The sequence below is a fragment of the Xenopus laevis genome, chromosome 2L (assembly GCF_017654675.1).
Source record: "Xenopus laevis strain J_2021 chromosome 2L, Xenopus_laevis_v10.1, whole genome shotgun sequence".
NCBI lineage: Eukaryota > Metazoa > Chordata > Amphibia > Anura > Pipidae > Xenopus > Xenopus laevis.
The window spans coordinates 141,707,023-141,722,490 of NC_054373.1; the positions used below are offsets into that span (position 1 = coordinate 141,707,023).

Sequence of the window (15,468 nt, forward strand, 5' to 3'; positions counted from 1 at the left end):
ACCCTGCAGTTTGTTTGTGACATGCCCAGGCAACTCTACATGCAAGTCAGCTATTTACTTATTTATTGTAAGTTCACACCAGTTTGTGGACTGGATCCTCTGTGTGAGAGCAGGGCTACTATAAATGTTTACTGATGGCCGCTGATACATATGATAAATAAAGAGCTACACGGGAGGTGTCCTGTTGTGGCTCCCGACACAGGTGACAGGCTCATTTACATTAAAAAATCTGCCAGAGCAATTCAGTCACTCACAAATACATCACATACATTGTATGGAACTTTTCTCACACAAGTGCAATTTGACCATCCACATGGTCTACTTCTATTGATGGGTCAGATCTCCTGCTAGCAGGCCGTTGATGAGGCAGCTTAATAACCCCTATAAAATCCTCGTGTGCCTTTCTGATTGTCCTAGGAAAGGAGCCACACGTCAAATTTGACTAATTGCACATGTATTCTAAATATTACACCCTCTTTTAGTGAAGTCATAGACTGTGAGCTCTGAGGGGTAGGAACATCCTGTTAACTGTGCCATTATTTTTTAGGCCGTCTCTATTTCATTTTCATTGTCTTTATTGAGCAAGACTATTTGTTATTTCATGTTGTTTTCCAGTTATTCTCTTAAAAATTGTGTGCTTAGTTCTGGCATATGCAGAATTAAATCCAGATTATGCAAAGGGTCCCCATGCAATTTGGAGACTGGGTAATGGGAGTTGTATTTCAACCACAATGAATGGACTGCAGGCTTGGCAACACTGATATAATGTCATTATAATCTCTTCAGACGTAATCACCACTTACTTAATTAATTAACACCAGTGTTGGTGTGTTGGGTTTCTTTGGGTACTGGCAAACGGTAGATTCTGGCAATTGCTAGGGAAGCCATAAACAGTAACTATTTATTGGGCCTATGTGGAGGCTGTATACCTGAAATTTCAGGGCCTATTGTGAATCTCAGTTCAGACCTGGGTACAATTTTTCTGCAGCATACTACTTTGATGAAGGCAGTTGCCACAAAAAGCTTATGCCTGCTTTTCCTGCTCTACAGCGATAGACCACTAAGAAATGTGTCCTCTCAATTCATTTTATTTTCCTGCTGTTTTGCTTTCATATTCTACCACACACACACACTTACAGTCCCAAAGGTGCACACCATTTACAGGATGGAGTACCTGGGTGCCCGAGCCAGCAGGGTAAATGTATAGGTGAAGAATGGCGGCACTCACAGGATTTTCAGGCAAAATAAAGAAAAACTTTTTATTTAACTCGACGTTTCGATCCCTCACAGGAATCTTTCTCAAGAGTATACAAACATGCCATATATATATATATATATATATATATATATATATATATATATATATATATATCAGGGCCGGAACTAGGGGTAGGCAAAGTAGGCATGTGCCTAGGGTGCATAGCTGGGGGGCGCCTGGCACTTACCTTCTCTGCCTCATACCCCTAATCCAGTTCCCTCTCTGCCCGACTGTCCGCCAGACCAGTGTGTCAATTTGCCGAGGGAGCCTGGCCCGGCTCAGATATACAGTATATATATACACATTACAGCTACAATCTTTCCTGTGACCAATCATTTTCATTACTAACGTTAAGAGCTGAATCGTCAGATATACAGGTAGAACCAATAGAATTTTACCTTCATCTGACGATTCAGCAATATCCCCTCGTCGATTTTTGGACGCCTTCAAAGGCATCCGGTTAAAAATTTTCGCCTCGGCCGATCAATTAAACGACCGATATCCAAATCTTTGCTGATATTGGTCACCTTGTCTCCCACCATACATCACCGAATATCGATAATATCTGTGCGTGTATTGGCCACCTTATCTTGTTGGTGACTGTTCAAATCGAATTGCTGACTGGTTGCTATGGGACATTTATCTCCAATGTTAGTAAACAAGTCCCTAAGTGGGGATCCAGTACAATCAGATCTCCAAAGCAGCTCTGTGTCTGTACTGGCAGTGTAATGATGGGGCCCTACATGTTAGGGCTAGGGTTGCCACCTTTTCTGGAAAAAAATACCGGCCTTTCTATATATTTATCTTTTTCTCTATTAATACCATTGGGATCAGCCATCATTTTTACCGGTCAGTATGGTAAAATACCGGCCAGCTGGCAACCCTAGTTAGGGCAGAGACACACATGGAGGTTCGGGGAGATTTAGTCGCCTGGCGACAAATCTACCCGAACTGCCTTCCCGCCAGCTAGAATCGCCGGCGGGATGGCATATGGAGCGCTTTGTTTTCCCGAAGTCGCCTGAAGTTGCCTCACGAGGAAGGAAGCCCTCCGAGTGCCACCCGCCGTCGATTTAGATTCTAGCTGGCGGGAAGGCCTTTCAACTAAATCTCCCCGAATCTCCACGTGTGTCTCTGCACTTACAGTACCATTTTAAGCCATCTCTGTACAAAATGCAGCTGCACCAAAACGTCCTAAAAGATAAAACCAATCACCTCTTTCCAACACTATACAGAAGATCTACTAGAAGAGTTATATTGTGTTGCACCATCCATAAACCATACTTGTAGTGTATGAAAAAGGAAAGGAGAAATGGTGAATAATTCAAAGTAGAGGAAAGTTAATGTGACTTATTCACCATTTCTCCTTTCCTTTTTCACTACACTACGGGGCAGATTTATCATGGGTCAAATTTCGAAGTGAAAAAAACGTAGAAATTCGACCATCGAATAGGGTAGTCCGACATTCGAATTCGAAGGATTTTTAAAATGGTACGATCGTGCTTCAATCGTAATTCGAATCGTCTGATATTTCGAATTGTACGATTTTACAAAAAAAAATCTTTTGACTTCTCAAAAATTAGTCAAATGTTGGCTATAGGTTCTAGGAGGTCCCCATAGGCTAACATAGCAATTCGGCAGGTTTAAGGTGGCGAAGTGTCTACGTTTTTTAAAGAGACAGTTCTTTGATTTTCGTACGGTGGAATTTGTGAAGTATTTTCAATTCGAATCGAAGTCGAATTTGGCCTATGGTCGAAGTACCCAGAAATGACTGTGAAATTCTAAGTTTTTTAATTCGAAAATTCACTTCGACCCTTAGTAAATGGGCTCCTACAAGTCTGGTTTATGGATGGTGCCACACAATATAACTCTTCTGGTAGCTCTTCTGTATAATTCATTTTTTCAATTTTTCCTTTTGGGGCAATGACGACGTATTAGAAGGTGCGGAGCAAAAAAGATAGTAAAATCGTTTTCTTTCCAACACTACCCTACTCTGCACATGCCTGTACAATCCTGAACTGCATTTATTAGACAATTAGTACCTCAGAGGGCACAAATTGCTCAAACTCCCTCCATTTCAGGTTATTTATGAGGTCAATTTAAATCAGCGCGGGCAGGAAATTTACAATAGAAGAATCGTCAGAGATTTTCCAATAGTCCGATAGGGGTAGCCATATGCCAGACCAAAGGGACAATGTGCAAATGAAGCCTGAGGAGGGAATAATAATAATGCAGTACAGCCGTATGTAACTTGTGCCGGGTACAATAAACCCCGCGGCTAATGAACACGGCTGCCATGTGCTGGGGAGGGGGTGTGGCTCGTGTCCTAGCTCCGCCCCTGAGCTGATATATACCTCTGAGCACACAGCCGCTGCGCTATAATTAGAGGAGCGAGTGGAGTGTGTCTATGGTGGTGGGAGCGCGATGACTTTCAGGCGCCTGAGGAAGCTGCATCACAAGGAGGAATATGTATCTCCCCCAGACCGGCCGGTGTACAGAGACAAGCTGGATCCTTACAGCGCCCTCAGCAGCTACAAACAGGCTGATATGTACAAGGCTCTGGCGGTGTCGGGGGGAACCCTGCCCAGGACTAAGAAGGTAAAGTCCTAGAGAGTTCCATTCACTAGCGCTGCTGGGGGGGACCTGCTGATAAGTGGGTTGGGGTTACCCGGCCATTGACGTGTAGTGGAGAAACACTTCCACTTTCTTTATTTCTTGGGAATGTTTTCCTCTCCTGTCATAAAGGGTTAAAGAGCGGCGCTTGTGGTCCAGTCTGGGGGATGTGAGCGGCTCATTGTTAAGGAACAATTTAAAGGGCCATTGTCTCGTTCTCCTGTGGATGTGAGTGAGACAGTGTGATGTAGTGCTGGACCTCCTGGCTCCCCAGCTTGTGTTCTTATTCACTCCACTTACTTCCTAATGTTCCAGGGAAAATCTACTTATCTACCGTAGAATTCTAGCCTTACATATGGGGCTTACTGGTGTCACATGACCCACTCACATTACACTATTATAAGAAATAATGGCCACCCCCCCACTATGACATTCTCTTTGCCTTTTGACTCAAAATAGACCTTTCTGATTGTCTCACATATAAAATGACTGTTTTCTGTTAAGTACCATTTTATTTCTGCACAGAACCTTTCCTTATGTTTACCGTTTTTATTCATGAGGTTAAAGTTGCCACGTTGCTTGCGTCAACGGAGGCGTCCTCACATCACATCAGTGTAACATTACCCCTAGTGCTTATTACACCTTGGTGTTCTATGGATACCATCCATTATGAGTGCTGATAATGGAAGCACCACAGGGACTAACAGGATCTCTTTTACTGCATCTGTAGCGGAGAAATATAATATTATTGTGCAGATGTCCACTCATATCCAGCACCTTTAAACAAATAATAGAATGTTAACTCCTTGTGCATCTTTTCCCTTTCACATCCTTGTACAATATCCCTCACATTGATTCATGTTTAACCTCTACATAATAAGGTGTTCTATGTACAGCGGCTTCTGCAAGCGTAATGCTTGGGTTTGGGAGCTCTGGGTTTGGATGCATTTTTATAGATAAGACTTTTTTTTCTGGTGACACATAATGCCCTGTGAGGTGGGCAATAATGGGGCTACTTAAGTTTATAACATCTTGACAGTTCAAGTTCTCTTGATATAGAGAAATATTAGGAAGTAGCTGTTTCCCGATTGAGTCTATCTTGTCCATTACCTGACATCACAGGGCCGATGGCATTTTAATATAATGGGTTGTGCGGAATCTCTCTCTCTCTCTCTCTCTCTCTCTCTCTCTCTCTCTCTCTCTCTCTCTCTCTCTCTCTCTCTCTCTCTCTCTCTCTCTCTCTCTCTCTCTCTCTCTCTCTCTCTCTCTCTCTCTCTCTCTCTCTATATCTATATATATCTCTATATATCTCTATATATATAATCTATCCCATGTCCAGAAGTTCTCTATCTATATATGTGTGTTTATGAGACAGAGGTGCACGATAATTATGTTTGATGCAGAGTGATGAAGGATCAGCACCAGGAGGGGCCGAATATATAGAGATATATATAGTGCATGTTTGGTCAGGTGCCTTAATGACTGATCAGACACTTCACAGAGAAGTAAGCCTGCGTCTACATATTCTTTACTTTCCGTATGAGCACATTTCCTGACCGGTTCCTGCTAAGAGTAAAACCCCATTAACCACAGGGGCGTTTAGTGTACGTGTCTGAGCAGATGTATGCTCTCATCTGATGGAACTGATAGGGAAATGTCTTATCTGCCGAATTTGACTTTTAAAAGTAATTGAATTATTTGAGAACTGTAGTGACTAACTCAATTAGTGATAATGGTCGCTTACCTCCTGCCCGTTTTTTTTTTTTTTTTTCAATTTTAGCGCCCCTGTAATATGCAAATTGTGATTGTTTTGATTGCTCCCTGCAATGGCAAACTAACGTGCAAAACTGTTTACTGTGGCAAGCAAACGTGACCAAATGAGTATTATAGTCATTTAAAAATGGTTGTTTGTGAAGACTTTAGTGGCACTGTGACCATGGCATTTTGGCATCTGCAAAACCTGGCAGTGACAAAATGCCTAGTATGCTATTGGCCGTAACCTGGAATACTTTGCAACAAGAACACTTCTGTTTTCATGGAGCACAAGATATGGTAGACAAGCACAAGTCATTCTGTCCATCTAGGATTCTTTGGTTGACAACTCCCAACATACCTTTCATGGGGCACAAGTCACTTGGTCCATCTGGGGTTCTTTGGTCTACAACTCCCAACATCCCACTGACAACCGACAGCTGTTTGTGGGGTTTTGAAAGTTTTAGTTCTGGAGGGTCACATATTGCTTTGAATTTGCTTCAAGGAGTTTGTTCCATAGGGCATATATGAACGTTTTAGCTGATATTCACAAATGATGCAGGGCTGTACTTATCGGTCTGTTTTGGCACTTGATACTGAGGTGAGATATCTTGGGTTTTAATGAGGGAAAATGCTATTACTTAATTACCAGTAAGTTATCCCTGCCCCTCCCCTGTCCCCACTCACCCGACGCTGCAGTTTATTAGTAGGAGCTATCTACGTGGTTCATATATGCAGTGATAGTTCCATCCCTTTGTGAAGATTGTACACCCTTGCGGATATATTTACTATTCTTTGTCAGGATAGGGATTTTGCTAAGGTTTGTCCTCAATTGACATGTTTATGTAGAGGGGCCAGTATTTGTTTCTTATTGAGTATATATGGTTTATTCTCCTATAACACACGGCAACAGGCTCCTATATTGATAATGATAAAGGCTGGATTGATTGAGAAGTTTAAACCAAACATTATGCTTGGTATTAATTTCCTTTGACTTGATGCATTTAATCCAGATGGTTTATGATGCAGATTAAGAATAGGACTGAATTAGAGGCTATTTAGCTTTCCATTGCCACCAGTAAGGTGACCATATTGCATTGTTGATCCCTGCTGCAAAATGATGTTAATCAAAACTCACAAACTAACCTGTGAAGCTGCCCTTCTTAACTGCCTGACCACTTTTAGGTTATCAAACTGGCTATATAAAAATATTATCAATATCTGGCATATCATTTTGAAGCAAACAGTACCAAAAGTCTCCCATTGGATGGCGAAAGAGCTGGTTGCTTAGGTAAGATACTGTCAGTTATGCAAATAGTCAGCAGTTTGGCAAACATGAAACTGGAAGACCGAGTTTCTGTTTGAGTAAAGTACAGATCTCCTGTGTTTATTATCAAACTAGAGGCTAATTATTATTTGCATAGTTCTCTCTCGGATCAGGTAAAAACATAATACCTCTGTGACTATTCTGGTCACAATGCTTCATTGCTGGCCTTAATCTGGACTATAAAAAATAAAATATTTGTGAATCCATTTAGGGTGTGTGTGTTGGGATGACTGTCTAATGGTGATGAGCAAAAACTTTCACCATGTTTTGCCTCAAAAATGATGCCCATAGACTCCAATGGGTGGAAAAAAAAAAATCGCACGTCAAAGAAATTGTCAGCCATAGACTACAATGCATTTTGGCAAATTTTTCGCCAATTCGTTCGACTTGTTAGTAAGTCTGATGAAAGCAGAATTCTGATTTTCATATGGTTTAATATTGTAGAGTAAAATTATGACTGCTTTGTCAATTTACCCCACCTTCTGTTGTGTTGACATTTTGTTTGGTCTCCAAGAAGCTTATTATAAACAGCAATGTTGTTAAGTAGCAAGTACCACTATTTGGTGACTTGTTTCCTTTGGTCCTCCTGCAGTTTGTGTTGCTCACAGGAGTAACACCCGATTGTTTGGAGACTGAATGATTTGTAACAGGTCAAGTCGAAACCAGTATTTTGGTTGACTGTTTTCTCAAGGATTAAGGGATATGTAGCACCTGAGCTTGGTTCCAAAGGCTCTTTCCTGTTGTTGTGTCATCCACCTTGTTACAGGGATCAGGGTAGCTGAGAAGCAGAAGGGTCAACCTATCAAATCAAACACAACCTTCTCTAGAAGTGTCACTATCACATTGCTAAAAATAACAGTAGTCAGAATAAGGAAGTTAATGGGTGCCCTTACCCTTAAAGGAACAGTTCAGTGTAAAAATAAAAACTGGGTAAATAGGCTGTGCAAAATAAAAAATGTTTCTATTATAATTAGGAAAAAATGTAATGTATAAAGGCAGCAGTGACTGTATGTCTAATATAACAGCCAGAATCCAACTTCCTGCTTTTCAGCTCTCTAACTCTGAGTTAGTCAGCGACTTGAAGCCACATGGGACATAACTGCTCAGTGAGTTTGCAATTGATTCTCGGCATTCAGCTCATATTCAAAGGCAACAGTTATGGCCCATGTGCCCCCCCTTCAAGTCACTGATTGGTTTCTGCTTGGTCACCAGGATAACCAGTCAGTGGAAACCAGGAGAGCTGAAAAGCAGGAAGAAGTGTTCTGTTCTGTTAGACATTCAGTCACTCCAGCCTTTATACATTACATTTTTGGCTAACTATATTAGCAGTGGCGGAACTACTGGGGGAGCAGGGGGTGCGCACCCCCTCAGCCCCCCCCCATGCGCCACTGAAAATGCGGCCGTACGGAGGGGGTGGGGCCCAGCTTCGCGTCACGCACCAGGGCCCATCCCCCTCTAGTGACACTTCTGTATATTAGAAACATGTTGTATTTTGCACAGCCTATCTATTTATCCAGTTTTTTTATTTTTATACTTTTAATTCCTTTACATTTTTATTGTGAAATGTTTTGTGTTGTATTACGAATTGGTTCTATATCTAAATCAGTTTTCATAAAATTGTAAATAAACCTATCTTACAAACTTCAGTAGAGTTCTTGCCATGGCCTTGTTTAAGCTTTCCTATCTCTGTCATGCAACTAAAAATAAAAAAAATATGGGTGCAAAACCCTGCTGTGATATAAATGTTGAGTTTCAGAAATGATATTGGGGAATTGTAGTCTTCCCTTTATGATTGTGGCCTTTAGTTACAGTAATGGAAAATTATTTTTATAATCTCTGAACTTCCCGTTATATGTTTTGTATCTGGTTTGCGAAACAAGAATTTGCTTTTAGAATGTAGTGTACTTCTTCTTTTGTAAAACAGTAATGTTACACATATGTGTTTTCTCTCTTACCATGTTTATGTGGATGCTTCCCTATCAGCCAGAGGCAACATAATGACCATTGCCCCACAAATTGATACAGTGCACAGAAAAGACACATGCAGTCGGCTGCACTCTCAATACCTCATTTGGCTGTCAGTGCAGTTCTGCCAGGAGTTCATCAAACAGCTGGAGGGCAACAATATTTAAAGGGGTAGTGTTCATATGTATATGTAAGCGGCAATAGGAAGTAACATAGTAAGTTAGGTTGAAAAAAGACACACGTCAGTCAAGTTCAACCTTTTTTACTTTTTTTAACCTGCCTATTTGCCAGTTGATCCAGAGGAAGGCAAAAAAAAACCACGAAGCCTCTCCAATTTGCCTCAGAGGGGAAAAAATTCCTTCCTGACTCCAAAATGGCAATCGGACTAGTCCCTGGATCAATGAGCTATCTTCCAGAACCCTGTATTTCCTCACTTGCTAAAAAGCCATCCAACCCTTCTTAAAGGAGAAGGAAAGATACGGAGGCATTTTATTGCCAATAGATTAGCTGCAATAGTGCAAGCTAGAATGATATATTTATTCTGTAGAATGTTTTACCATACCTGAGTAAAAAGCTCTATAAACTCTGTTTGTTTAGAATAGGAGCTGCAGTATTAACGTGGTGTGACATCACTTCCTGCCTGAGTCTCTCCCTGCTCTGAGCTCAGATTACAGTAGAGAAGGGAGGGGGAGGGGGAAGAGGAGCAAACTGAGCATGCTCTTGCCCAGGGCAATAAGGTTTAAGATGAATTCAGGAAGTCTGATACATAAGCCCATGTCTACACAATAGAAGGAAAGAAATGCAGTGTTTCTTTTGACAGGGGACTCAGAGCAACACTACTTTTGGGGTTTACTGGTGAATTTATATAGACCTTTCTGATAAGGCTTACTTAGTTTTAACCTTTCCTTCTCCTTTAATGTACCCCTTCTAATGTATCAGCCAGTACAACTGATTCAGGGAGAGAATCCCACATCTTCACAGCTCTCACTGTAAAAAATCCCTTCCGAATATTTAGGCGGAACCTCTTTTCTTCGAATCGGAATGGGTGACCTTGTGTCACCTGGAAAGACCTACTGGTAAATAAAGCATTAGAGAGATTATTATATGATCCCCTTATATATTTACACATAGTTATCACCCCTTAACCCTTTCCCTGCCAGCCGTTTTGTCCTAGATGCGAACATCTACTGCCAAGCAGTTTTTAGATATTTTGCACTCTTTCACTTTAAGGGCCTTTCCTGGGGTGGTCTTTTAGTTAACCCAGGAAAACAATATATTGTTTTTTTCAGGACAACCTGAACTTTCACAATATGCAAGAATTTTGGTGTAATTCTACTTCTCTAAAAAAATATTGGATTCTAAGTGTCAAATAAAATGAAAAAAATCATGTTGCACGAAGAACAATCACATATATCAGAAACATCATTCATTTTACGTACGAGAACACAGCTGATTTAGAAAGGTCTATGTCTCCTGAACGCGACAATACCAAATATATATAGTTTTATGGAGATTTCTCACTTGTATAGCTCAAAATCTACAAGCAGTACACAACCAAATTTCCAAAGCAACACTCCCCAAACGGCATACTTTTGATTTCAAGGCCAAACATTCCACTAACGGTAGGTTTACCCAAGAAAACTACCCATTACTAGAAAGAACAGATTCTGGTGAATCAAAAATGGGTAGAAATATCTTTGTACTCCAAACCACCAAGTTGCAATTGTTTCCTAAAGTTATAGTGTTTTATAGAAATTGGTGAATTTTTTGAAAAATGACCTCAAAGCTTCCACTCTACAGCAACATATCTCCCACACATCATTAGGTATCAATGTAAAACACCCCAAATATAAAATCCTGGGTCCACTGAACAGTTTGATGCCCAATATGAATAGATGTACCCAAGCACGTGGCATAGGAGGCCCCAAAAGGAAGACCCCCCGTTTGTTCTGTAATTTCAGATACTGCAAAATCAACACATTTACATCGTTTTGGGGGGCGGCAAAGGTAGAAAACAGTACGTTCACCCCAGAAAACCATATATTTTCGGAAAGTACACATTCCCCTGAATCTAAATTGGGTATGCATGTCTTTCTACGCCAAAGTACCAAGCCGCAAATCATTCCTAAATTTGGTGATTTTGGGGACATTTCCAAAAATGACTTCAAAATTTCGACCCTGCAGCATCGTATTACCCACATACTTTTAGGTATCAAGACAAATCACCCCAAATATGAAAGCCTGGGGTCCTCTGAACAGTTTGATGCCCAATATGTATAGGTGTACCCAAGCACGTGGCGTATAGGGGCCCCAAAACGAAGACCCCCATATGGTCTGTCATTTCAGGTACTGCAAAATCAACACATTTACATTGTTTTGAGGGGGGCAAATGTAGAAAAAAGTAAGTTCACCCCAGAAAACCATATATTTTCGGAAAGTACACATTCCCACGGATCTAAATTGGGTATGCATGTCTTTGTACTCCAAAGTACCAAGCCGCAAACCATTCCTAAATTTGGTGATTTTGGGGACATTTCCAAAAATGACTTCAAAATTTCGACCCTGCAGCATCGTATTACCCACATACTTTTAGGTATCAAGACAAATCACCCCAAATATGAAAGCCTGGGGTCCTCTGAACAGTTTGATGCCCAATATGTATAGGTGTACCCAAGCATGTGGCATATAGGGGCCCTAAAAGGAAGACCCCCATATAGTCTGACATTTCAGGTACTGCAAAATCAACACATTTACATTGTTTTGGGGGGGCAAAAGTAGAAAACAGTAAGTTCACCCCAGAAAACCATATATTTTCGGAAAGTACACATTCCAACGAATCCAAATTGGGTATGCATGTCTTTCTACGCCAAAGTACCAAGCCGCAAACCATTCCTAAATTTGGTGCTTTAGGTGACATTTCCAAAAATCACCTCAAAATATCTACCCTGCAGCATCGTATTACCCACATACTTTTAGGTATCAAGACAAATCACCCCAAATATGAAAGCCTAGGGTCCTCTGAACAGTTTGATGCCCGATATGTATAGGTGTACCCAAGCACGTGGCATACAGGGGCCCCAAAAGGAAGACCCCCATATAGTCTGTCATTTCAGGTACTGCAAAATCAACACATTTACATCGATTTGGGGGGGCAAAAGTAGAAAACAGTAAGTTCACCCCAGAAAACCATATATTTTCGGAAAGTACACATTCCAACGAATCCAAATTGGGTATGCATGTCTTTCTACGCCAAAGTACCAAGCCGCAAATCATTCCTAAATTTGGTGATTTAGGTGACATTTCCAAAAATCACCTCAAAATATCTACCCTGCAGCATCTTATTACACACATACTTTTAGGTATCAAGACAAATCACCCCAAATATGAAAGCCTAGGGTCCTCTGAACAGTTTGATGCCCAATATGTATAGGTGCACCCAAGCATGTGGCATATAGGGGCCCTAAAATGAAGACCCCCATATAGTCTGTCATTTCAGGTACTGCAAAATCAACACATTTACATCGATTTGGGGGGGGCAAAAGTAGAAAACAGTAAGTTCACCCCAGAAAACCATATATTTTCGGAAAGTACACATTCCAACGAATCCAAATTGGGTATGCATGTCTTTCTACGCCAAAGTACCAAGCCGCAAATCATTCCTAAATTTGGTGATTTAGGTGACATTTCCAAAAATCACCTCAAAATATCTACCCTGCAGCATCGTATTACACACATACTTTTAGGTATCAAGACAAATCACCCCAAATATGAAAGCCTAGGGTCCTCTGAACAGTTTGATGCCCAATATGTATAGGTGTACCCAAGCATGTGGCATATAGGGGCCCTAAAATGAAGACCCCCATATAGTCTGTCATTTCAGGTACTGCAAAATCAACACATTTACATCGATTTGGGGGGGGCAAAAGTAGAAAACAGTAAGTTCACCCCAGAAAACCATATATTTTCGGAAAGTACACATTCCAACGAATCCAAATTGGGTATGCATGTCTTTCTACGCCAAAGTACCAAGCCGCAAATCATTCCTAAATTTGGTGATTTAGGTGACATTTCCAAAAATCACCTCAAAATATCTACTCTGCAGCATCGTATTACCCACATACTTTTAGGTATCAAGAGAAATCATCCCAAATATGAAAGCCTAGGGTCCTCTGAACAGTTTGATGCCCAATATGTATAGGTGTACCCAAGCACGTGGCATATAGGGGCCCTAAAAGGAAGACCCCCCCTTGTATGTTCTGTCATTTCAGGTACTGCAAAATCAACACATTTACATCGTTTTGGGGGGGGCAAAGGTAGCAAAAAGTAAGTTCACCCCAGAAAACCATATATTTTCGGAAAGTACACATTCCCACGAATCTAAATTGGGTATGCATGTCTTTCTACTACAAAGTACCAAGCCGCAAACTATTCCTAAATTTGGTGATTTTGGGGACATTTCCAAAAATGACTTCAAAATTTCGACCCTGCAGCATCGTATTACCCACATACTTTTAGGTATCAAGACAAATCACCCCAAATATGAAAGCCTGGGGTCCTCTGAACAGTTTGATGCCCAATATGTATAGGTGTACCCAAGCACGTGGCGTATAGGGGCCCCAAAACGAAGACCCCCATATGGTCTGTCATTTCAGGTACTGCAAAATCAACACATTTACATTGTTTTGAGGGGGGCAAATGTAGAAAAAAGTAAGTTCACCCCAGAAAACCATATATTTTCGGAAAGTACACATTCCCACGGATCTAAATTGGGTATGCATGTCTTTGTACTCCAAAGTACCAAGCCGCAAACCATTCCTAAATTTGGTGATTTTGGGGACATTTCCAAAAATGACTTCAAAATTTCGACCCTGCAGCATCGTATTACCCACATACTTTTAGGTATCAAGACAAATCACCCCAAATATGAAAGCCTGGGGTCCTCTGAACAGTTTGATGCCCAATATGTATAGGTGTACCCAAGCACGTGGCGTATAGGGGCCCCAAAACGAAGACCCCCATATGGTCTGTCATTTCAGGTACTGCAAAATCAACACATTTACATTGTTTTGAGGGGGGAAAATGTAGAAAAAAGTAAGTTCACCCCAGAAAACCATATATTTTCGGAAAGTACACATTCCCACGGATCTAAATTGGGTATGCATGTCTTTGTACTCCAAAGTACCAAGCCGCAAACCATTCCTAAATTTGGTGATTTGGGGGACATTTCCAAAAATGACTTCAAAATTTCGACCCTGCAGCATTGTATTACCCACATACTTTTAGGTATCAAGACAAATCACCCCAAATATGAAAGCCTGGGGTCCTCTGAACAGTTTGATGCCCAATATGTATAGGTGTACCCAAGCACGTGGCGTATAGGGGCCCCAAAACAAAGACCCCCATATGGTCTGTCATTTCAGGTACTGCAAAATCAACACATTTACATTGTTTTGGGGGGGGCAAAGGTAGAAAAAAGTGCGTTCACCCCATAAAACCATATATTTTTGGAAAGTACACATTCCTGCGAATCCAAATTGGGTATGCATGTCTTTGTACTCCAAAGTACCAAGTCGCAAGCCTTTCCTAAATTTGGCGATAAAAGCAACTGTTTTTACATTTCTGAAAATCGCCTAAAAATATTGCAATTGGCCGCATTTATCTCACCCAATTTCTTACATACAATTGTAAAACACCATAAATATTGATGCCAAGGGTCTACTGAACAGTTTGATGCCCAATATGCATAGATATACCAAGGCAGCTGGCATGTGCGGACCCCAAATAAAAATAGTGAATATGAGTTTTCTCCGCTGCCCATTCGCCTTCTGTGAACATAGACCCTTGACTTCATATTATTTGCCTCAAGACCCTCCTAACAGCAATGACCCCCCAAAACCATACATTTTTGGAAAGTACACATTCTGCCGATTCCAACAAAGATAACGACGTCTTTCTACACGAAACTACCAAACTGCAAAGCTTTTCTAAACATATAGGTTTTTACAACATTTCTGAAAATCGCCTAAAAATGTTGCAGTTTGCCGCATTTATCGGACACAATGTTTTACGTACAAAGAAAAATCTCTCTAAATATGGACGTCAGAGGTCTAATAAATAGTTTGATGCCCAATATGTATAGATTTACCAAAGTATGTGTTGTGTATGGACCCCAAATGAAAAACGTAACTATGAATTTTCACGCTAGCCAACTAAGCTGCAGAAAAGAGAACCCTAACTGTACGTTATGTGCCGTAAGACCCCCAAACTGTAAAAAGACCCCCAGAAACCCATATATTTTTGGAAAGCACATATTTTGGCGGATCAAACTAAGTAAAATCTATCTTTCTATACCAAAGCACCAAACAGCAAAACGATACTAAAGATACATAGGGAACAATAATGCAGGGATAAAATTGCAATAAAACCACAAAAATAGCGTAAATCAATGAAATAACAAAATAATTGTTCTGACAGCGTAATTAGTGGCCGAAATCGATTATCCAATAGTCACGCTGCCAAAATAACACGTTTTTAGGCAAAAAAAACAAAAGATAAC

General features: G+C 40.8%; 1 protein-coding gene across 1 annotated transcript in view; it reads left to right on the forward strand.

Annotated features, from left to right (window-relative positions):
* Nucleotides 1-3,644: 3,644 nt before the first annotated feature.
* The window catches only part of tamalin.L (trafficking regulator and scaffold protein tamalin L homeolog), a 32,499-nt gene continuing 20,675 nt past the window's right edge, over nt 3,645-15,468 (forward strand). The window contains 1 exon segment of the mRNA NM_001085984.1: nt 3,645-3,853. Coding sequence (NP_001079453.1) covers nt 3,680-3,853 — 174 coding nt within the window. The 5' untranslated portion in view covers nt 3,645-3,679.